We start from the raw sequence: 23,954 nt of genomic DNA on the forward strand, positions 1-23,954 counted from the left end.
TAGTATAGTAGAGTAGAGGCTGGCTTAGGAGATGGACACTAACTCTCCCGGCCCCCCTGACAAAGGGGGCGGGATCTATGCTTTGCTTTCATTGAACTCGCAAATTTTTTTAAATTCCATACACATGCTAGCCCCGAGACATAAAAATAACATTAATTTAATAGAAAAAGAACTCTGTGCTTTAAAAAATAAATTCCAAAACGATCAGATCATGTTAACAGAAGTTAATAACTTATCTAGGATTGAAAATATTAGTAGAAGAAAAGTTGAATACAAGGACACTGACTTCGGCCCATTCCTTATTATGATAGAGAGTGACAAGGGAAAAGCAGGAAATATCCATCCTATGGATATTGGGAAAGTATTTCATACAATGGGTACGACTGGAATTAAAGAAATTAGTAGAAAAGGCATGAATAGAATTGGAGTAATTTTTAACACCTCCAAACAGGCAAATATGGTACTAAATAGTACAGAAATCCTTGAGAAAGGATTTCTTGCTTATATACCTCAAAAAATGCTAACATCAAGGGGTATTATTAGAGATGTAAGTATAAATATTTCAATGGAAAACATAGTTAACGACAGTAAATTACAAAAAAACGTGAAAATTATATCGGCCAGAAGACTTAACAGAAGAGTTTTAGATAGCAGTGGGACCGTTACATACATTCCAACAGGAACTGTACAACTACTCTTTGACGTAAGAACTCCCCCTAAAGAAATAATCATATATTCAAACTTGGTAATAGTAGATCCATACATCCCTCCTGTACAGCAATGCTTCAAATGCCTAAGATTTGGGCACTCACAAAGACAGTGCAGGGGAAAAGCAAGATGCCCGAAATGTTCCGATGAACATACAGTACAAAGCTGCACAGTTTCTGTACCAAAATGCCTATACTGCGATCTTGATCACCTTGCCACAAATAAAATTTGCAAAGAATTCGAAAGACAGAAAAAGATAAATGAAGTAATGGTCTTCCAAGATCTCACCTTTTTTGAAGCTGCCAAGCTGTTTCCCCCAATTAAGGAAAAGCCAGAGAATTCGAGAATGTTTCAGAGGAGAAGTAGGGATTTTCCTTCTTTACTATCCAGCTCACCCAGAGCATTTACTCAAGCACTTCAAAAATCCCCATCCTCCACTCCCCATTTCCAGAGTCAAAGTCATGTGGTCCCAGTTAAAAGGAAAAATAAAGTAATTCTTAAAGACATTAGTTATGACAAAGAGGAGCATAAAGCTCTATTAAATGAGGATCTAAGCAGAAATTTACCTAGATTACCGATTTTAAACAAATTAAATGATTCACAAAAGTATACGGGATCACAAGGCCCAAGTTTTGCACTCTCATTAACAAGCAATCGTGTACATTCTCAGGATAGTGTATTTTCAAAAAACCTGTTTGATTGGTTGATTTAACCTCTGATAATAATATGGATTTTGCAGGTTTTGATGAGTCACATAATACATCTAATTTTAGTAAAAGTAGTGTTGACTGAATTTTCATTTATTTCTTACAGATAATATAATATATTATTTTTTATATTAAAAATAAAAAAAAAAATAATAATAGTAACAAATTATATATATATAGTTATGATATTTAATATTTTGCATTGGAATATTAATGGTTTCTTTAAGCAAGATCTAATGGTGTTTCTTAACGAATACGATGTTAATATCATTCTTCTAAATGAAACACATCTGAAATTTTCACAGCACTTGCATATTCCCAATTTTTACTGCTATAGGGATGATAGGATTGATGGATGGGGTGGAATAGCTGTACTTATTCATCAGTCTCTGGCAGCTGATAGGATAGACATTTCACATATTCACTTGCCTGAAAAATGGCAGGCTATCATTATCAAATTTGAAAAAAATTTTATTATAGGATCGTATAAGACACCAGATGTTCGTTTTCGTAAGGAGATCTTTAGAGAATTGGTTCAAATGTGTGATAAACCGTTTTTCTTCATAGGTGACTTGAATTGCCAACATTCTTTATGGGGTTCATCATCTAACAATCCGAACGGCAATCGTCTTGCAGATCTTTTGGAGGAGGATAACTTGTGTTTTCTCAATACGGGTGAGGCGACAAGAATCTCACCGCCTGACTCAAACAGTGTCCCTGACGTAGCTATAGCATCTCCAGGTTTGGCTGTGGACTGCCTCTGGGAAGTTTTTCCAGAGATAGGAGCAAGTGATCACTTTCCTTTTGTAGTGTGTTACGGGCAGGATAGAAATAGTCCCCAAGGAAATGACCCTCTTCAAGATCGCAGTATCTTTAATGTGAAAAAAGCCAATTGGGAACAATTCAACCAATATATTGAGTCTAACATTAACAACATCCCTAATGAGTCTTACACAGATTTTCAAAACCTAATATTAGACGCAGCAAACAGGTTCATCCCTAAGAAAAAGCGTGTTAGATTCCATAAACCACAATTACCTTGGTGGGATGAAGAGTGTTCAGTTTTAATTAAATCAAAGAGGGAGGCAGTCAAGAAGTTCAAACAGGTACCTTCTTTAGAAAACTTCATTAATTTTAAAAAAATTAGGGCACATTGTAAAAAAGAACTTAAATCCAAAAAGAAAAAATCATTTGTTGTGTTTTGTTCCACAATTTCACCTGATACTCCAATATCAGTAATGTGGAGAAAAGTGAGAAGTTTCCATAAGGCTTTCACTAAAGCCTCAGTTAGAACTCCTAGTAATTCATCGTTAGGGGAGGAAATGCTTTGTTCATTGACTCCACCTGTATTTGAGGACATTGCGTCTCACCCAGTGAAATCTAATACTATCGAGTGTGAACTCTTCACTTTAAACGAACTTTCATTGGTTTTGGTTGAACGAAAGGATACTGTGCCGGGCCAGGATGGTATAACATTTTCTATGTTGCAACATCTTCCAGAGTCAGCAATCAAGTTCCTGTTAAAATTTTTCAATTTATGTTTAAAGGAGGGAATGCATATTCCCACTCAATGGAAATCACAAACAGTGTGTTTAATTCCCAAACCCAATAAAAATATAAATTGTCTTTCGGGCTGGAGACCAATCGTTTTATCATCGTGTGTTAGTAAACTTTTAGAGAACATGATAAAAATAAGGTTAGATTGGTATGTAGAACATTTTATGATCCTATCGCCTTTCCAGACTGGCTTTCGTAAAGGTAGAGGGATGTCTGAAAACATAATTCATCTGGTCAATGAAATCTCAATGAATATCTCAAAAAGGAAACCAGCAGCTGCTGTTATGTTAGACATTTCTTCTGCATATGATAAAGTGTCAATCATCCAATTATTGGCCGCTTTGGGAGATCTCAATTTGCCATGGTTACTTATTGAATTGGTTAAACATTTATTGACTAATCGTTTGGTGTCTGTTCGTGATCCTATTTCCTTAAATCTGCTAGGACCAAGAACTACCAATGTGGGCCTTCCTCAGGGTTCCCCTTTGAGTCCAGTACTATTTAATATTGTCATCAATATAATTTCATTTTGTGTGCCAGAGGATGTTCTAATTACTCAGTATGCAGACGATGTTGCCCTCTATTGCTCCGGCAACAGCTGGGTGGATGTTGTGGAAAAATTGAATGGTACAGTAGAAAGTATTTCTAATAAACTTCATGATATGGGAATGTGTCTGTCATCTAGCAAGAGTCAAGCAATTTTTTTTGATAGAAATAGGAATAATATTCCGAATTTACTAATATCAGTGAATAACACACGTTTAGATTGGAAACAAGAAGTTTCTCATTTGGGAGTTATTCTAGATAGTTCCCTTTCTTGGAGAAGTCAAATTGAAAAGATGGCATTGAGGGCTTCCAGTGGAGTCAATATTATTCGTTGTCTGTGTCGAACTTGGTGGGGAGCACATCCTGCAACTTTACTCACTCTATATAAGGCATACATTAGATCACATCTTGACTATGGATCCATTTTTCTGGGAGGTTGTGCACGTTCTCTACTTGCAAAATTGGATAAAGTTCAGTATAGAGCTCTTAGAGTGGTGGGGGGATTTATGAGGTCTTCTCCAGTTCATATAATTTTGTCAGAGTGTGGAGAAACACCGTTAGATCTCAGAAGAATATGGCTAGCATCTAAATTCATTTTAAAAGTAGTAGCCTATGACAACCCAATGTATGCCTCAATTGAGCAATTTCACAATGTCTTTCTGGGTTACTTTAGTTTTTGGAGAAGAAAATATTTCCCACCAATACTGGCTGCTTTCCAGAATACTTTACATGAAATTCATGAGGTAGCACATAGCTCCTTATTTCCTTGTCACTCCTTTCCACTTAATATTCAGATTTCTCCTATGGCTTATGAAACTGTCAATATGGGCAAAGAAGCAAATAACCAAACCAAGTTTATGGAATGGTACCTCAATAACTGGTCGGAATATAAACTTATTTTCACAGATGGATCCAAAGATAAACAAGGTAATGTAGGTATTGGGATATACCTTAACGAGAGAACACAGTTAACAGCAAGATTACCCTCCGCTAATTCAATTTGCTCAGCAGAAGTATTTGCCATTAAAAAAGCATTAGAGTTAATCCAACAGAATAATTTTACAAAGTGCCTCATCTGTAGTGATTCTAAGAGTGCTCTAGAAAAAATCACAAGATCAAGCTACAAGGCGGCAATAGACTCACAAACTCTCCAACTAAAACAAAAACTATGTGAATTTGATGAACAACATAGAGAAATTAAATTTGCATGGATTCCAAGTCACACTGGAATTATTGGGAATGATAGAGCTGACCATCTTGCGAATCTTGGAAGAAAGCTGCCCATTAGTGAAGAACCAAAGGCCTCCTTTAAAGATTTTCAAATTAAATATAAAGAAAACCTATGGATCGGTTGGGAAAATCGATTCCAACAAATAGGACAGGCAAAAGGAATTACTTATTGCTCACAAGTTACAGTTTCATATAAAAAGGCATGGTTTACAAAATTTCCCAACCTGGGGAGAGGTATAATCACACAAATGTGTCGTATGAGAAGTGGACATTGTAGTGTTCCTGTACATTTATTTAGATTGAAGGTAGTGAATTCAAACCAGTGTTTATGTGGCAGTGTAGGAACTTTACAACATGTTTTACTGGAATGTACTAGGTTCCAAAGAGAGTCCCAGTTGCTTAGAAGGGAACTAGAAGGTGATCCGACATTAACTGATGTGTTGTTTAAAAATTTAAACTCAAAGACATTAATCGCAGTGCAAAAGTTTTTAACATCAACAATGACTCGTGTGTAGCTTGCTTAAAAACTTTATGACTTTATGCTTGCTTGCAATGCATGTGCTTTGTGCTTAGTGCGGTTTTGCGTGGTAGTACTAGAACTAGACCATTAATAGTAGAACTTTAGTTATGGAACTTATAAACAATTACAAAGTTTTTTTTTTTATCTCTTAATATTTCAGATTCAGGAGCTATGAGCTTAAGCCCAGATGTACCTCAGGTACGGCTCTTGAATATTCAAGTCTATATTCACGGATCCTGGCCGGATAGCCCTGGCAGCTAATGCCATTCAAATGAAGAGAAGAAGAAGGTGGTGAAATTATAAAAGCCAATTACACGCTGATAGCAGCTATTTATTTCTATAAATCATCTCTTGGGGTAGGTTTTTAACATGACTGTACAACATTTTGTAAGCATGTATTAATTTTTTTATAATGTTTTTTTCTACCTAACCTTCTATGTCGAAAAGCACATATTTCATATTTTACATTCTCTCTATTAATATCTTCTTCTTCTTGAAATGCCTATCCATTCCAGATGTTGGCGATCATCATGGCTATCTTGACTTTGTTTACCGCAGCGCGGAACAGTTCAATGGTAGCGGTGTTATACCACTTTCGTAAATTTTGAAGCCGGAAATGCATCTTCTTCCCGGTCCTCTTTTACCATTTACCTTCCCTTGGAGAATCAGTTGGAGAAGGCCGTAACGTTCTATTAATATGCTTTCGGTAATCAAATAATTTGACTATTCCCCGTCAGTATTCATTTTATTTTTGCTTTGCTAATGACTACTTTTCAAGATTATTTGGCAAAGGCTTGTTTTTGGTTTTTTACTTCTTGATGTTTGATATGTATTTATCTTCTAGTTTTTGGAATAAGATCACTTTTCTCCCTCCGGGAGCTTCAAGCATCCTCAAATCGGCGGCGATACAACAACGAGGGACATGTCATCTGGACTGCAACCATATCATCTAGACTGCAACGACCAACATCTGTAGGTCTGGTGGAATACAGCCTCTAGAATCCCAGTGCCAGTTGCAGAAACAGCAGTACCATTCGACATCAAGAAGTTACCATCGAACTAATATCAAACGTCATAAGTATAACCTGAAAATTGTTAGTTTTTGGCAAGAATTTGAATATATTTGTTAATGCACTTAATAAGTCATATTTTTATTATATATTTATTGAACAATAAACATGATTAGTTAAAATATTGTTTTGTTTGCTTCCATTCTGAATTTTCATAGTTCATATTTAAGATTAGGACAAGGCGAACACACACCTTGGGAGACTGAGCTAAGCCATGGTGAACGATAGCCATCTTGGATGATTGAAGTATTATTTTCGAATAGTATTTCATTTAGCTGGGATAGTATATCGTGTCTTTGTTTCAAAGTGAAGACATCGGACAAAACTGGAATACAGGACATAGGAAGGTGGGTCAGACAGAAAAGAAGATATCGGAACAAACATAAAAGAATGGATGACAGCAGACTCGTTAACAGCGCAAAAATGAATAACCCAGTAGGTAAAAGACCACAGGGTATACCACCAAAACGATGGCGAGAATGCTGGACCTCATCGTCCGGGGAAGACTTGATGGCAATGAACAGGCAGTAGCCTACTAGCATGATCAATCATGCTAGAAAGAAGAAGACCATAAGATGTGTAATAATTCAGATATAAACTTACCATTCACAGGTTCCACTTGATGTGAAGTGGCACTTCTCGGTCTCGATCGATCCCTCCACTCCTGCGGCCATCTTCTCCTGTCGTCATTAGTCCAAGAATCCACCGGCCTGTTATAATGTCTCCAATCGTCTTCCCCTTGCCCGGCGCCTGTTTGTTTGTGCTGATCAATATCCCAGTTTTCTCTGGCGTCCCATTCTGAATTTACCGGACGCCTGTTCCTATCCCAGTCGTGATTGGAATATTCACCATGTTGAAGATCGCCCCAATCTCCGCCACGGTTGTTTTTCAGATTGTGATCGTCTCTCGGTGCGTATCGAGATCTGTGATCTATGTTTTCTCTAAACAAGAAAAGGTGTTCAATATCAAATATTCATCATTCATATTCGATATTAAACAGTATATATTTATCACCCACGTATATCACATGAACCAATTTGTTATTATATTCAAACATGTGCGGGTTATTTAATTTGTTTAATTGTTGCAAATCATAAACAATATTTCGGCAATGGCAGCACAGGCAGAGGGATACTTAAGGAGGCAGCGAACGGAGATTCTCCAGTCTTGAAGCGACAGCTCTGGGCTACACTACCAGCCAAGCGAAATGAGAGAGGCAGGTCGACCTGAGTAGCGAGACGCAGTACTGACGTGATCTCGCAAACTAAGGCAGGCCGACTTGAACAGCGATGTGTACCGGGGTGAGGTAATTCGCAGCTCATAATTAAACGGTAGCAAGTGAAGTGAACGAGCCCCCGATAAATTTATATATTTTAATCGAGTGACTGTTTCGCAACTTACACTGCAGTGAGGTGTAAGGATATTGCGTTTTGTTATTAATTTTGCTTTTCTTTTGCAGACATCTATCCCGAGGAGGACTTCGCTGCAACGGGACGATGAAGATAATTGTATTTTGTTTTTATTTTTGATCTGAACATAATTACATTGCATATATTTATTTTGTTTTAACCTGTGGTTTACTGAGTCTGTTGTCTTGAAAGAAATACCCGTTTAAATAAATATAACTTTTATAACGAAAATTTTTCATCAAATTTTTAAGTAATTAATGGTTTACAGCCAGCTACAGGAAATTCTTCCTTGTGGAAGATGATTTATTACAAGAAACATTGGCTATGGATGTAGAAACCTTCACTCTTATGTTTCAGTTCATGTAGAACTGAAATCACTAGAAAGTGAGTAGAAATACTCACTAGAAAGTGAGTAGAAATACTCACCTGTCATCAACTCCTCTTTCGTCCCACATATCTCTCCTGCTTCTTCTATCATCAACAGGGGCACCATACATCCTATCATCTCTGACACCTTCTCCGTAGTGTTCGTCCACATCTAAATACCTTCTGTCGTCAAGTGGACGTCCCCTCTCGTAAGGACTATCATAATCCTTGTCTCTATGCCCTGGGATGTAGTCTCTCTCGGGATCAGGTCGGCTTCTGTTTATAAAAACAAAAATTTAAAATAAGACAAATATAATAATGGCCACAACGAAATTTATTAAATTTCACGTAAATAAAAGTGATAATGAACCGTCTTTATTGAAAATGAATCGTTTTAAAGTTATAAGTAGAGAAAGTAGAAAAAAAAAAGAATATGTGTGTACTTTGTACGCACGTAAGAAGTTATACTTCTATTATATGATTTCAACGAAATCAATATACTTTCGAACAGATTATTTATATTTTATTTAAAGATTAACCTAATTTTTACTTAGTACTTTCCAAAAAATTTTATTAAAACAATATCAAAAAAAAAAAAAAAATAGAAACTACCCGGATTCGAACCGGGGACCTCTTGATCTCCAGTCGAACGCTCTACCACTGAACTATACTCCTTTTGTTTGTGCGGGTGCGGACAACAAGATTTCTCAGACATAGTGTCAAAGAGACCAAGTGAAGTATAAAAATACTTTAAATATTACTTTTTATCTTATTCCTGAGGTAGACAAATCCAAAGATACAAAAATTATAATAAATATATTTACTAAAAACAGAATATATTCTTTTCACACCTTTTTGGGACTAATACATATATAACTTAAAACATTTAGCAACGAACTCCATACTGTCTGTGTGCGAAAAAATAATAATTAGATTTAAATAAAAATTATAAATCTTATTATTTTGAAAAATTCAAATTTCGCGCAATAGTACAAAAGTGATGGTGGGCATATAAAACTACATTACAATGCATACTTTTGTTCACACGAAAAGCCTATTTTGTGAGAATATGTCGCTAATGAAAGCCGTTTAGTATAAGGAACAGTACTGTCTATCAGTCTGCACGGTTTCTTAGAAAAGTAGTAATAAGACTAAGAGCAACAAATGAGTCAGCGGCCCCTCGCTACCCTCTCCTTTATTATCATGCTTTTCACTAGATGTCAGGTAATAAATACAATAATCTCCAGGCTCATTTATCTAAGATTAACAAACTTGCAATTTACATTTTTTGTGCCGCACACTAGCTTTAGTTGGAGTAAGTCCTCCAAATAGTTGCGTTGGACCTGTTGGAGCAATATCGTATTTTGGATTTGTTCAGTCCGTGTACAACTGTTTTTCAACCTCTACCCACCGTTGGGAAGCTACGATCAAATGCTTAAATGAAAGTCAACTAAGTGATCCCATTCACCCCGATCTAAACATTGTCCTTAAAAGAACAAGCTGCACTAAATGGACTGCAAGGGATGATGCAACAAGAGCAATAAAGGTTACAAATACCTTCAAATGTGCCCTTCATACTCTTGCTGACGATCCTAATCAGAAAGCTGAAACAGTTCATGAGGCTATGTGTTTGTTGAAAAAAATGTCAAAACAGAAACATTCATAATGAATGAGTTCTGGGCAACAATTTTAGAACTCATCAAAGCTGTCAGTAAATCATTACAGATTGAACTTAAAACTGCATTTCAGCTTCTAAAATGACTTTTGTGAGTTCTTAAAATCCCAAAGATGTGATTTTTCTTACTGTGAGCAGAAGGTCTGCGATCTACAATACTCTGAATATACCGACCAGAGCAAACGAACGCTAGCAAAAAAACTACATTTTGATGATGCTAATTTCAATGAAGTTTTTCTACAGAGTGAAGAAAAGTTAGAGGTTGAAACGAATCTACCAATTTTGGGTAAGCTAATTATTGAGCGGAGTCGTCAGTTGACAGCGTATGAGTCAGTAACTCAGTATATGGTGTTTTGTGTTTTTTTCCAAAACTGAGTGATACTCAAATAAAGAAATGTGCTTCAAAACTACATGTCATTTCGAAGTTTCCACGAAATTGTAGCCACAACAAAGACGTGAGCAATTAGTGAAAAGCAGAGTCAGTGCTGTGCTGTGTAGCCACAACAAAGAAGTGGGCATTTCATCTAAAAAAAACTAGGATGGACCAGGTGACATCTAGTTTACAAACATTTTTAGGGAAATTAGGTTAAAGAAAAAATACGGATTAATCTTGTAGATTAGGTGTATTTATATTGCTTAAATATAAAAAAAAATCGAAGTTTCGAAATTCGTCAGTAGCTTGTAAGATTTATATTACGTCAATGATTACAAATGAAAATTATTAAAAACTGTCACCGTTCGACAGTGGCACAAAATAGACTTAAATAGCATTTCCCTCAATTATGGTTATTGAGAATGATGTGCTCGAAAATTTGGAAGTTGAAGATATTTTAAGTAGTTTTGTTTCTAAGAAAAGTTGCTATATATGTAATTATAAGGCTTTGAAAACTCAAACTAAATTTAATCCATAATTAATTGATGGATTCGACCGTTACTTGATGGAAGTTCATTTTATCTCAGAATAAAACACTGAAAAACGTTTGTTTTTTATACTTCCACAAAATTTATTACAACTATGTTATTACTACAGCTGTTTCGGCAAAGTGCCTTTCTCAAGTGATATATTTTACAATGGGTTTGCCTTTTTAAGGGCCGGTTTCACCATCGACAAATAGTGGTCTATTCAATGAATAAAGTTATTCAACCAATAAAACTGACATATCTCCGTTTCACCAACGTCAAATAAGACTTATTCTATGAATAAACTCCAAATAAGTTATTAGTCCAATATCGGGCAGATAAATATTTATTCTTAGAATAAGTTGACAGCTAACCTCACTTTAAATATCAATAATAAAGAAAATTCATTAGTTTAATTTGAATTTATCTACAATGTTTTATAACAGGTAAACGTAATTATATCAAATTATTTTGAGTGCTGCTGACAACATGCCTGTCACTTGTATAGGAACTAATAGTGCAAGTCCAACTGATCAGAATAACGTTAATTTTAATTCGTTTTTTGTCGTGATTTTGAGCTTAACATAGTATTTAAAGACATTCATAGATTAATTATTTTATAAACTTTACGTTTTTGGTGATTTTGAGTGATGACACATGCCTGTGACTTGTATAGTAGTGAACTGTGAAAGTCCAACTGATCAGAATAATGTTAATTTTAATTTGTTTTTTGTCGTGATTTTGAGCTTAATATAGTATTTAAAGACATTCATTAGATTAATTATTTTATAAACTTTACGTTTTGGTGATTTTGAGTGCTGACAACATGCCTGTGACTTGTATAGTAGTGAACTGTGAAAGTCCAACTGATCAGAATAATGTTAATTTTAATTTGTTTTTTGTCGTGATTTTGAGCTTAATATAGTATTTAAAGACATTCATTAGATTAATTATTTTATAAACTTTACGTTTTGGTGATTTTGAGTGCTGACAACATGCCTGTGACTTGTATAGTAGTGAACTGTGGAAGTCCAACTGATCAGAATAATGTTAATTTTAATTTGTTTTTTGTCGTGATTTTGAGCTTAATATAATATTTAAAGACATTCATTAGATTGATTATTTTATAAACTTTTCGTTTTTGGTGATTTTAAGTGCTGAAAACATGCCTGTAACTTGTATAGTAGTGAACTGTGGAAGTCGAGCTGATCGGATAATGTTAATTTTTTTCGTGTTCCCTCTATAGGGCTTTTCATTCACAGCCATTTGTTTTGAGCTTCTGTCATATGTCGTATAATCCTTGTATAGTAATATTATACACGGATTATACAACATCTAACAGGAGCTCGAAACAAATGACAATCGATGAAAAGCCCTATTAGAAACTCATTTATGTTTCCTCGCCTAACTAAATTATCAAAAAACAGGACGCACTCATGCTAGGAATTATGATTTTTATTAATATTATTACAATAATTATTTATATGTGACACTAACGTAACTAGTGACATTAATTTTAGGCCAATGTGACAAACTTTATTAATACTAAATTTTAACATGTATCCCCTATTTTGTTAAAACAATATTATTTTGTTTTTCATTCTATTTCAAATAAATGCAGTTTTGACAGGGAATTTGTTTTGTTATTTATTTATTCCATATAGACCTGGATGCCGCCTACCAAAAAAAAGTTGATTAATAGCAAGCTGAAAATTTATTAATAGCTTAACGGTGTCTAGTCCCACAAACTTTGATGCATGGGAATACTGGAAGTTTTAACTGTGGAACAGGTTAAAAATTTGAAAGGTCAAACTACGAAAATGTTTATGTAATTTGTCAGATAAAACTTCCAATTGATTTGCTACCAATTCATTAAACTCTCATGCAAAAACCAGACTGGTGAAAAAATCACCAGAAATGCCCACAACTGGGCATTTTAATGAGTAGAACACGAATACCATGTCAAACTACAGGAATCATGTTGGTGAGTAACAGCAGTCTGATTTTTGCACGAGAATTTAATGACAGGGTAACAGATAAATTGGATGTTCTGTCTGACAAAATATATGGGATGTTTTCATAATCTGATGTTCCAAATCTGAGTTTCCAAACTGTTTCACAATTAAAACTACCCCTGTTCCAGTGTCACAATACATCAAAGTTTGTCCAACTGGACACCGTTAAGCTATTAACAAATTTTCAGCTTGCTATTAATCAATTTTTTTGGTACACGGGATCCAGACCTAAAGCCGGGCTCAAACGACTCGTGTACTTGACGAATAATCGTTACTTGCGTTACTTACTATGTCTTTTGGGAGGGTTACTAGAACAATTCTTTGACAATTAATAGTAGTATTAACATTATTATTATTAGTGTTTGACAAATAGTACAATAATTGTACTAGTAACCCACTCACACAGCATTGCCAGTATACGCAAGTGATGATTATTCGCCAAGTACACGAGTCGTTTGAGTCCGGCTTAATAGGTTTGTTCGTAGTACGACACAAACGATTAGCAACTGCTGCCAACCATCAGATGCATGAGAAGTTAACAGTTAGTGTTGTGCAGTTAATAGTTAGCATTCATAGACTACGAATGCACATGTGTCATGGTTGGCAAGAGCTGCTGATCGTTCTACGAACAAACCTATCAGTAAGCACAATTTGTGATATCCATGGGTAGTTACTAACAGAAAGAGGCAGGATTCGATTTTTAAAACATTTATTTTAGAGTCAAAACATAGTCATACCTTAAACGATAAATGTATATTATCATTACAAGTTGATACTAATTATAAAAATAAATACACATTTAAAAGACCAACACATAATTACTCATGATGAAGAAGTACATTATAATTAAAAATGAATAACCATTTTCATATCGCTGCAACACAATGCCAAAGCCATCTCATATTTCAGTTCGTTTAGTGAGCGCAACAAGCACTCTGACCGAACAGTTTCAAAACTCATTAGTTTTTCATCAGAGAATGCATATGTTGCTATCTCCAAACCATGTAGCTGTAACATATGTACATGCATTGGGTTCTTCGTCTGTCTTGCCCTGGGCATACTTTACTATTACCGGCCATATGCATACAATGTGCATTTGCTATGTCATCAGAACTGGCTATCACCCCACCCAAGCATTTAGTCGTTTAGAATTAGCTTTTTGAAAATGCTTCACCTAAAAAAAATATTTTATTTTTTTGGAAATTCTTCAACTACAAAAATTTATTTTTATTAGAGTATTTGCATTCTTTACAATGATTGAGAATATTTTATTTAAAATCAGACATTCATACAATATAATTTTAGAACAATCATGACAGTAATTCAAATAGATGGCAGTTATAAATCATTTTCAGAGAATTATGGAGTTCGCAGTTTACAGATTAGGACGACGATATGTCTGGTTTCATACAGATATATAAACGTAAATAAATCTAATATTTAGAACCAATTTAACCAAAAGACACTAATACTGTTATCCATATATTTCTTAATGGTGAATAAATAAAATAAAGGCACACCTTTCCTACAATAATATGGAAATCAGGAAATCATTAACAATTTTTACTCCATTCAAAACAAATCCAGCTGTAAAATATTTATGTGCCTGAAGGCTTTTGTATGCTTTCATCTGCTGCTTAGAGTAGCAACTGTGAGACTCCACCAAATATGTATAAATATCTATAATAGTAACTTGATGGACTGCACTTAACTGTAAAATCCAATTCTGACTGAATTGGGTATGGATCTAAATCCCCAATTATTTTCAGCTTCAATAAATATCTAAAACAATAAAAGAAATAATGTTATTGCTTGCAAAATTCATCATTATTGATAAATAACGGGGCAAAATGAACAGGAAATAAAAATTATTTCCCCTACCTTTCTCGCAACATCTGAAGTTTCCAATAATAATTTCCTTAAATAATCACTTTGCATTGTGGTTAAGTTTATAAAGTTCACAAAAACAGGAAACGAAATCCAAATGAATCCAAAATAGACAAAATACGATGATTATAAACAATGAAAAATCATTGAAAAATAGATACCTACAAACATAAACTCTTTGTTAGTTTATGTGCCAACCAGAGGTCACGTGGGATTACAGTGGAAAATAATGCAATGTGCTTGGCAAAACACCGAAGAGGTGGAGGCTAACAAACTAATATGAGGAAGAAGAACTGTCATTCGCTTGTGTCAACGAGTACAGTCTGTGGAAAATCATTATACTTTGAACTTATTTGACGAATAACTAACTGTGGATTACAAATAGTTATTGAAACGCAATAAAATTTAATCGACTAATAAATCTTATTTGATGAATAACTATTCACTGATTTATTTTTTGTTGGTGAAACCGACCCTAAGTCTTTAACTGAAGAGGTTGAGGAGTGGGGAGCTGTTTGTCTCGAGTTGGTCATTCAGAATTATATCTGTATTTTTCAATTTATTAATTTCCATTGATTCTAAAAGTGATAGCTTAAGGCCTTTATTTTGAATATGTAGAATTTGAAACTTTTCATTGAAAGAATGATTATGATCTAGAAGGTGAAGTGCGTATGTAGAAGTGTCTGTTTTTCTATTGTTGAATGCCCTTTTGTGTTCTGTTATCCGTTTGTCAAAAGTTCTGCCAGTTTGACCGATGTACGTTTTCGGACAGTCACCACAAGTTAGTTTGTACACACCACTCCGTAGTTGCTTTCTCTTTCGGCTTTTATTGTTCTTAATATATTTGCATAAGTTGTTGTTAGTTCTGAAAGCTGGTGTTATTCCTTTCTTTTTTATGTATCTGGCTATTTTTGCTGTTATCTTGCCAGTATATGTGAGAGAGCAGAAGATACTGGGTTCTTTCTCTGGTGGTGGATACACTAATTTCAGGGCTTTCTTATGGAGTTTTTGGTTTAAAATTTTGTTAACTGTTTGTTCGTTATAGCCGTTGTTTACTGCTATTTGTTTAATGATGTTTAGTTCTATCTCGAAGTTATTTTTACATAACAACAACGAACAAACAGTTAACGAACAAACTATAACGGCTATAACGAACAAACAGTTAACAAAATTTTAAACCAAAAACTCCATAAGAAAGCCCTGAAATTAGTGTATCCACCACCAGAGAAAGAACCCAGTACCTTCTGCTCTCTCACATATACTGGCAAGATAACAACAAAAATAGCCAGATACATAAAAAAGAAAGGAATAACACCAGCTTTCAGAACTAACAACAACTTAAGCAAACATTAAAAACAATAAAAGCCGAAAGAGAAAGCAACTACAGAGTGGTGTGTACAAACTAACTTGTGACTGTCCGAAAACTTACATCGGTCAAACTGGCAGAACTTTTGACAAACGGTTAGCAGAACACAAAAGGGCTTTCAACAAATAGAAAAACAGACACTTCTACATACGCACTTCACCTTCTAGATCATAATCATTCTTTCAATGAAGAGTTTCAAATTCTACATATTCAAAATAAAGGCCTTAAGCTATCACTTTTAGAATCAATGGAAATTAATAAATTGAAAAATACAGATATAATTCTGAATGACCAACTCGAGACAAACAGCTCCCCACCCCTCAACCTCTTCAGTTAAAGACTTAAAAAGGCAAACCCATTGTAAAATATATCACTTGAGAAAGGCACTTTGCCGAAACAGCTGTAGTAATAACATAGTTGTAATAAATTTTGTGGAAGTATAAAAAACAAACGTTTTTCAGTGTTTTATTGTGAGATAATCCATAATTATTTATTATTCCATAATTATGTAATAAGTAATAGTATATTATTCGACGAGCATGTAATGATGGGTATTACTCACGAAAATGAAGTTTGCAACACGAGCCGAAGGCGAGTGTCGTTATTGATCAGAGTGAGTAATAGTCATTACATGTGAGTAGAATGGGTCTACCCCAAAATCCTGACAGCCATGTGAAATGAACATTTCCCGACACGCCAGAATCCCGACAGCCCAGAATCCCGACAGGTTTGATAAGTTTCTTTTTTACATATAATTACATTTATTTCTTGTTTTTTGTTTATGGCCATCTGTTTTTTATTTTTTGTTACTAAACAAAAGTATTTACCATTTAATATGAACTAATTTTCTAAATAAAATTTCAAACATGGGCAAATGAATTAAATTATTCTTTTTGCCAATATATAGTCCAATAATATAATATGTATAATCAAATTCTGAATTAAAGTTTACTTTCATATAATAGATATTATCATGTCACTTACAACCTTCTATTTCAGAAAGTATAGCCTTTATATTATAAAATGAAGTGTTTAAATAATTTTTTCTTTTAAAATACATAATAACTAGTACCCGTACTTATTAGTAAGTAATTATTTTTCAATTTCAATACTCTATAATATGATTTGGTATCGAATTTGAAAAGGAAACAATGAATATTCAAAATGTAGTAGTCGGAATTTTTACTTAAGCGAGGATTGTTGCATGTCGGGATTTTGGCTGTCGGGATTTTTTCATTATTAGAAAAAATATTATGCTTTAAAATTAATCATTCGTTTATTGATAACTATAACAAAAACAAACTAAATAATTTTAAGCAAATTTAAGCAAAATTATATAAATAAACAATTTCTTGACTAATTCTTTGTTTTATTTCTTCCAGCAACACGTTTTAAAAAAGAAACAAAAATTTAAGTTTAAATCTACAAAATGTCCACTAATATATCAAAGGAATACCTCTCGAAGATGGAGGGGTTATCCGAGGTTTTGGAGGGAAAAGAAAAAGTTTCTTAAGGGCCTCCTAGCTTAGGTTGCCTAGGAGCCTCAAGATTCTTAATCCGGGACTGCCCAGAATAATAAAAATTCACTCCCAATCGCGCCTAAAAAGGTATAACTTCAAAAATCGATATTTTTAGTAATTTTTAAATATTTAAATTCTTTATTAAGAGGCTACATCAGCGCGTCATCAAAACGGAAAACGCGTTCCAAGATTGCAGCTTGTATTTTGAATATTTTGTTGAGATATTTGCCACACATATTCGTAATATAGTAAAGAATGGCGGCCCAATTTGAGAAATATGTTAGTATGTGGAAATTACTCTATGATTAAATAAAATATTGCAAAAAGGAGCCTGTACCGCCATTAAGAAGAACAAAAAAATAAACTTTCTTCAAAAAAACTTTTTTATCCCATGCCTAGATTTTGTGTCATTTTGGACCTACTAAAATTGATTACCTATAAAAAGAAATCGAACACAATCGAACTAATAACTAATTGGGCAACATAGAGAAATAATCACTGTCATTTTGAAAAACCTGCGTCGGTTTTCTAAGTGTAATAGTACGATTCTCTTATCTGTTCTGTTATCTGCATCGATATCTGTTCAGTGCAGTAGTATATTATTTTCTAAGATATTGGAATTGGTTAGTGTTGATCCATAGGGAAGTAGTGTTTGTATATAATTAAATTTTTATATTTTTGTGTAATAGAACTAAGTTGTGAGACTATTTGAAAAAATATTTCGAATTCTAAGGCGAGTATATAAAGTTTTAGTAGGATTTTTTTATTTAGAAATATCATCAATAGTTTAAAAATATTCGAAAAGTTTATCAAACGAAAAATAAAGTGAAGCCTCAAAGAAAAAGTCTAATCTAAGTATAAGTAGTAATCTCCTGTTATCATAAATACAAAAGTGTGAAAAGTTGTTTCCCATGAAAATGAAATTGGTAATAAATGTACAGGGTGTTTGGTAAAGAATGGGAGATAGCTTAACCTTAGATTCCTGAGCTTAAAATAGGTCGATTTAAGATAACTTACCTTAGTACGAAAGTTGATAATAACCGAAATAGGGGGTGTCAAAGTTAAACTTCTATTTAATTTATTCTTGATTATTTCCTGACAGGCATGGGATAATAACACGAAATTTGATAAGCGGGGGTTTTTTGGGGTGTGAAATCTAAATTCGCCACCAAAAATAATGTATTACCTAGAGGGCGCCACATACGTATTTCAGCGCTCATGTAATACGTTCAATTTTTCGATCCTCAACTCTACATATACTTTTTGAATCAAAATTTTTATTCTCTTAATATTTCTACTTAAAAAAGGTATACTACATATATCTCGCTAAACTCAACTGTTTTCGAGATAAACGCGTTTTAAATTTGCGATACAACATAATTTTTTACCTAATTCATTGTAGTTAGACCCGGAAAATATACTTGAAACCATAATAATTGTGCCAATTCTCATATTTATGTCATTGCATCGAAAATTCCATTTGAAGAAATTTGCGATACATTTTTGTAAATTTTTATGGTTTTAAGTTATTTTTCGGGTGTAACTACAATGATATTATGCAAAAAGTTATGTTGCCTCGCAGATTTAAAATGCGTTTATCTCGAAAACGGTTGAATTTAGCGAGATGAATGTAGTATACCTTTTTTAAGTAGAGATATTAAGAGAATAAACGTTTTTATTCAAAAAGTATATAGAGTGGGTAATAAAAAAATTGAACCTACTAAATAAGAGATGAAAGGCGTATGTGACGCCCTCTAGGTAATACATCATGTTTGGTGCCGAACTTAGATTTCTCTTCTCAAAACACTCCCGCTTACCAAATTTCGTGTTATTACCCCATGCTTGTTAGGAAATATTCAAGAATAAATAAAATAAAAGTTTCACTTTGACACCGTGTATTTCGGTTATCAACTTTCGTGCTAGGTAAGTTAGCTTAAATCGACTAATTTAAACATCAGGAATCTAAGATTAAGCTATGGCCCATTCTTTACCAAACACCCTATATATTTAGGTACAGAAATCCTGACCACAGTACAAATGCCAATTTTTTCAGGTAGGTAGATGTCGCCAATGAATACATTGGCGACAATATTTTCGAACTTGCTCCCATCTGTCGTTTATTTCTTACGACTAAACTATTTGATATATACGTTTATAATAAAACTTATTAGAGCTTGGATCGGCCGAGCAATTTCCAGGGTAGTATTTCCTTTATACTTCATTTTTTGTTGAGATGTATATTATGTTACCGGTAAAGTTAGGTAAACGGATAATTCTAGGATTACTCGGGTAAAGTGCGAATTACTCGCGAGGTATCGGTAATATCCGATAGTAAGTCCGAAATATAATTTAAATAGTTCGGGCCTTACTCGAGTAAAACAAATTCTACCTGCTGCCTCTTGGTTAAATGCTTAATTGGGTATCGGTTCATTTCAAATCACTCAATTTTGGATCAAAAAAACTTTTGGATCTCCGATTTGTCTGAAAATTGGTGTATAGCTTCTGCGGGACTTAAAAAAATAAGATATTTCAGGTCAAAAACTCTTCTTCTTTTTTTTTCTCAAAATGTTATTTTATACGATTTTACAGTGATTTGGTATTTATTTAAACAAATTTGCATTTTCTATCGTAAAGTATCAATGGAAAACATAATATTTTAATAGAAGGAACTCAAAAATGTCATTATATGGCATTATAACCAGTTATTTTGATTCAAAACAAGTTTTTGATCAAATTTTATAGTTGTTCTGAAGCTATTGGAAACGCAAATCATCAATATTGGCAATATCATTTTAAAGTCTTCTACATGAAAATGTATAATACATGCCTGAATTGCCGATATAAATGAGTCAGATTAAATAAATTATTAGAAGAATTTTTTACTAAGCAACAACATTTTTGTTTATTTAGTATTATTTTGTATTTTGACAACGACACCTGACTTGGGCGTCGAAAGGTTAATAAATTCATTTTTTGGGTAAAATTGTGGCTTATTTCCCATTTAAAATAGTAAATTTTATAGTGTAGAAAACGTTAAAATACCATTTTTTACATTTTCCTCCATTCCCAAAATACATCATAATCGATTTGCCTGAAAATTTTCCCACAGATAGCCCAAACATAGGACTTTAAGTGGTTAGAAGGATTTGAATTATATTACAATACTAAAAAAAGGTACATGCATATCATAGTCAAGAACAGAGGTGTCTACTGCAAGTACAATTAACTCAAAATTGCTCAAAAGAAATTGGAAAATACGATTTATTTGGGACAATTTCAGTTCCTACCATTTTTGTCGAAAAGTTAAAAATGGCGGAGATATTAAGCAAAAACGGTTCTCCTTTAAAATCAAGATGGCGGTTAACGTAGCGGAGCAATTCATTAGCGATTTTAAATTTAGGCTACTATTGACCCCCCTAAAGATTAAAAAAATAAAATATTGGGCAGCTCGGCATGCAAGGTCAAATGCTATCTCGACTGGACTGATATACTTTTGAGTCTGATATTATTGCATGTAACTTTTTATGTATTGTAATATAATTCAAATCCTTCTAACCACTTAAAGTCCTATGTCTTGGCTATCTGTGGGCAAATTTTCAGCCATATAGATTATCATGTATTTTGGGAATGGAGGAAAATGTAAAAAACGGTATTTTAACGTTTTCTACAATATAAAATTTGATCAAAAACTTGTTTTGAATCAAAATAACTTGTTATGATGCCATATAATGACATTTTTGAGCCCCTTCTATTAAAATATTATTTTTTCCATTGATACTTTACGATAGAAAATGAAAATGAAAAAAAAAGAAGATTTTTTGACCTTAAATATCTTATTTTTACGTCCCGCAGAAGCTATACACCAAGTTTCAGAAAAATCGGAGAAGTTTTTGCCTGAGTGATTTGGCATGGAATGTAGACTTCCCGTCATAAAAAATTGTTACACCTTTTTCCCAATGTAAACGTGTGTTCAGACTGGATACAATAGTTCGTGGATCACTTCGTTGTTGCCTTGCACTAAATCTAAATACAAAAAAATGACGTTTAAAAATATGTAAATGTTTTAGATAGGTATTATTTTTATCACTACCATTTGACCATCATTGAAGAAACCTGGGAAACCTTGGACGAAGATGAAAATTTATAACTAAATTTATTTCTCAGTGCCCAGAAGATTACAAGAAGTGATTAATAATAATGGAGCTATGACAAAATATTAATATTTTAGCAGTTTCGAATTGTAATACATATAAGTATTTAAATTCCACACTTTTTCTCTGTAAAAGTTATTGATATTGTATTAATTTCAAACAATTTATTTTTTATTTTTCCAGTGTGTTTATTCTAGTATCCCACAACGCAATAGTTTTGTTTTTACAGTACAATTTACGAGAAACCAATCACGCTTCTCGATTTTAATTTAAATATAATAATTAAAATTATGTCTAGATTTATTAACTATCATTATTTTTGAATTGAAATATTTTCATAAATTATAATAAAACACGAATCAATGTATGGGTACTTAATTGAGATGACTGGCAACGTTGCCCTAGAAATTAGAATGACACATTTGACAAGATCAACTTACACAACTTGAAAAACGCGATTTTCGGTTATAAGAGTTGCACCAGTTTTTTTTAACGCGAAGTGTACCTATACCATTTTACAAACCGAAGGTTTTTACTTCTATGTAAGATATTTTATTTCACTTTTGTTTCTGCCTGTTTCTAAGATCTTGGACAAACTTACCTATTATCGTAGCCCCTATCATATGATCGATCCTTATCCATGTCGCCACGTCTATCGGGAGACTTTCGTGGACGGTCGGTACTACGATCTCGTCCACGAACATCTCGTCCTCTATCGCGATCTCTTTCAGTGGAGTGTCCCTTCCGGGATGGCGGAACTCGCTCTTCAATTGGAGGAAGAAGACGTTCCACACGATCACCTGAGTTAAAATAGAGATAAGTGATAAATATACAGATATTTTTCAATCACCGTATACGTTTTATGTCGAACAAAGATAACAATTAATTGTTTGAATACAAGTGAGAGGAGTTGAATATATTCTTCTCTGGTATGAACGCGTGGCATGTTTATTATTTGTTTTCAACTTTTGACCATCACAGCTTAAAACCAAAGGCACCTGCTTGTGACGATAATATAATTTTATCGTCTAGAGTACGCCAATGAATTAAGTAAAACGTGTTTTTGTACCGTCTCGTACGATATAAAAGTCGGAAAGAAAAGCCTAGTTGATTATTATTCTTGGAGCGTTGATCGAAGAATAATAAACAACAACGAGGTATAAGAGGTGAGTTTAAGTATATCCCGACCATTTTCCGCAATCCTGCAACCCCCGTCGTTTTGGTGCGCTGAACGAATTTTGACGGTTTTCCTTTTACCTATCCTTATACGAGCGGTGATCGTAATTCCTTACATGTCTGTCCCCCTGGCGAGTTGAGCGAGATGTCCTCTCCTTATACGCCCATTTCATATTAATAAAGGTAATTCCTAATCCACGCGATCGTCAACATTATTCATTCATGTACCAAATATCGTCACATCGACCCGAACCGAAAGTTCGATATGTAGATTATAAATATATTTTATTAACGAAATTAACGAGTAATTATCTTATCTTTTGTATGTTTTGATTCTAAATAAAAATGTCTTAAAAAGCGAACCTTTGTCTTCGACTGTATTTTGTTACCTGGAGCATCAAATACAACGACAACGTTACATGCTGTAGAGATAAGCACCGCCTACTCTTTTAGTGGAAACATGCACTCCCAAAGAAGGAATACCGTTTATACTATCTGTCTATCTACTGAAGTGTGCTACCTAATGCTGTTGTCAGAGCTGGATTTACATATGGACTTCATTTAAGTTTTGTTGGGGCAATAATATTAATTTTCATTCTACAATAAACTGTAGTGGATTTAAATATTACTTTTCACTCATGTCATCATCATTCTCTTTGCATTATCCACGGAAAGCGGAATAATATTTTCCGTTAATAAAAATTGGTACGAAAAACGTTACATCTTATTCTGATAAATTAGCTTTTATCAAACTTACAAACTTTAGCATTTGTCAAAAATCCTCTTAATGCTACAACAGAGTTGAAATTTTCTCCTTTTGAAATTTGCATTACTAGCTTTGAAATACAATTTTTAGATATAAAAATCAAGGAGGTATGGCACTCTAAATGCGAAAGTCTTTGTGTTGAATTGGAAATATTGGAGAAGAAAAATATTCACAACACAAGAAGTGGTCTGCTTTGAATGACCTGGAGAAGGAAGACATGATCGTTTTCAACGCTTGGAATAATATTCCTGATTCTTGTGATCAGCTAAAAAAGCTCACGTTTGCTGTTCTTTCCCTTTTCGGTTCTACATATCAACATTTAAAAAAAAATTGGATTTTGCGCCAACATTTTTGTAAAAAATACAGTGTTGTAGAAAATAAAAAC

The 23,954-nt window shown here is 33.6% G+C and overlaps 2 protein-coding genes across 3 annotated transcripts in view; one reads left to right on the forward strand and one right to left on the reverse strand.

The window, feature by feature from the left end:
* LOC126882130 (monocarboxylate transporter 5) overlaps positions 1-7,927 on the forward strand; it is a 681,181-nt gene extending 673,254 nt beyond the window's left edge. The window contains exon 9 of the mRNA XM_050646979.1: positions 7,798-7,927. Within this exon, the coding sequence (XP_050502936.1) occupies positions 7,798-7,838 (41 nt within the window). The 3' untranslated portion in view covers positions 7,839-7,927. The remainder of the gene's footprint in view (positions 1-7,797) is intronic.
* Positions 1-23,954, reverse strand: part of LOC114342228 (zinc finger CCCH domain-containing protein 13) — a 158,488-nt gene that overhangs the window by 60,525 nt on the left and 74,009 nt on the right. For both annotated transcript variants that reach the window (XM_028293017.2, XM_028293018.2), the window contains 3 exons: positions 22,229-22,427; positions 8,174-8,389; positions 6,942-7,279 (listed from right to left, as the gene is read on the reverse strand). In XM_028293017.2, the coding sequence (XP_028148818.1) occupies positions 6,942-7,279; positions 8,174-8,389; positions 22,229-22,427 (753 nt within the window). The remainder of the gene's footprint in view (positions 1-6,941; positions 7,280-8,173; positions 8,390-22,228; positions 22,428-23,954) is intronic.

The sequence above is a fragment of the Diabrotica virgifera genome, chromosome 3 (assembly GCF_917563875.1).
Source record: "Diabrotica virgifera virgifera chromosome 3, PGI_DIABVI_V3a".
NCBI classification, from domain to species: Eukaryota; Metazoa; Arthropoda; class Insecta; order Coleoptera; family Chrysomelidae; genus Diabrotica; species Diabrotica virgifera.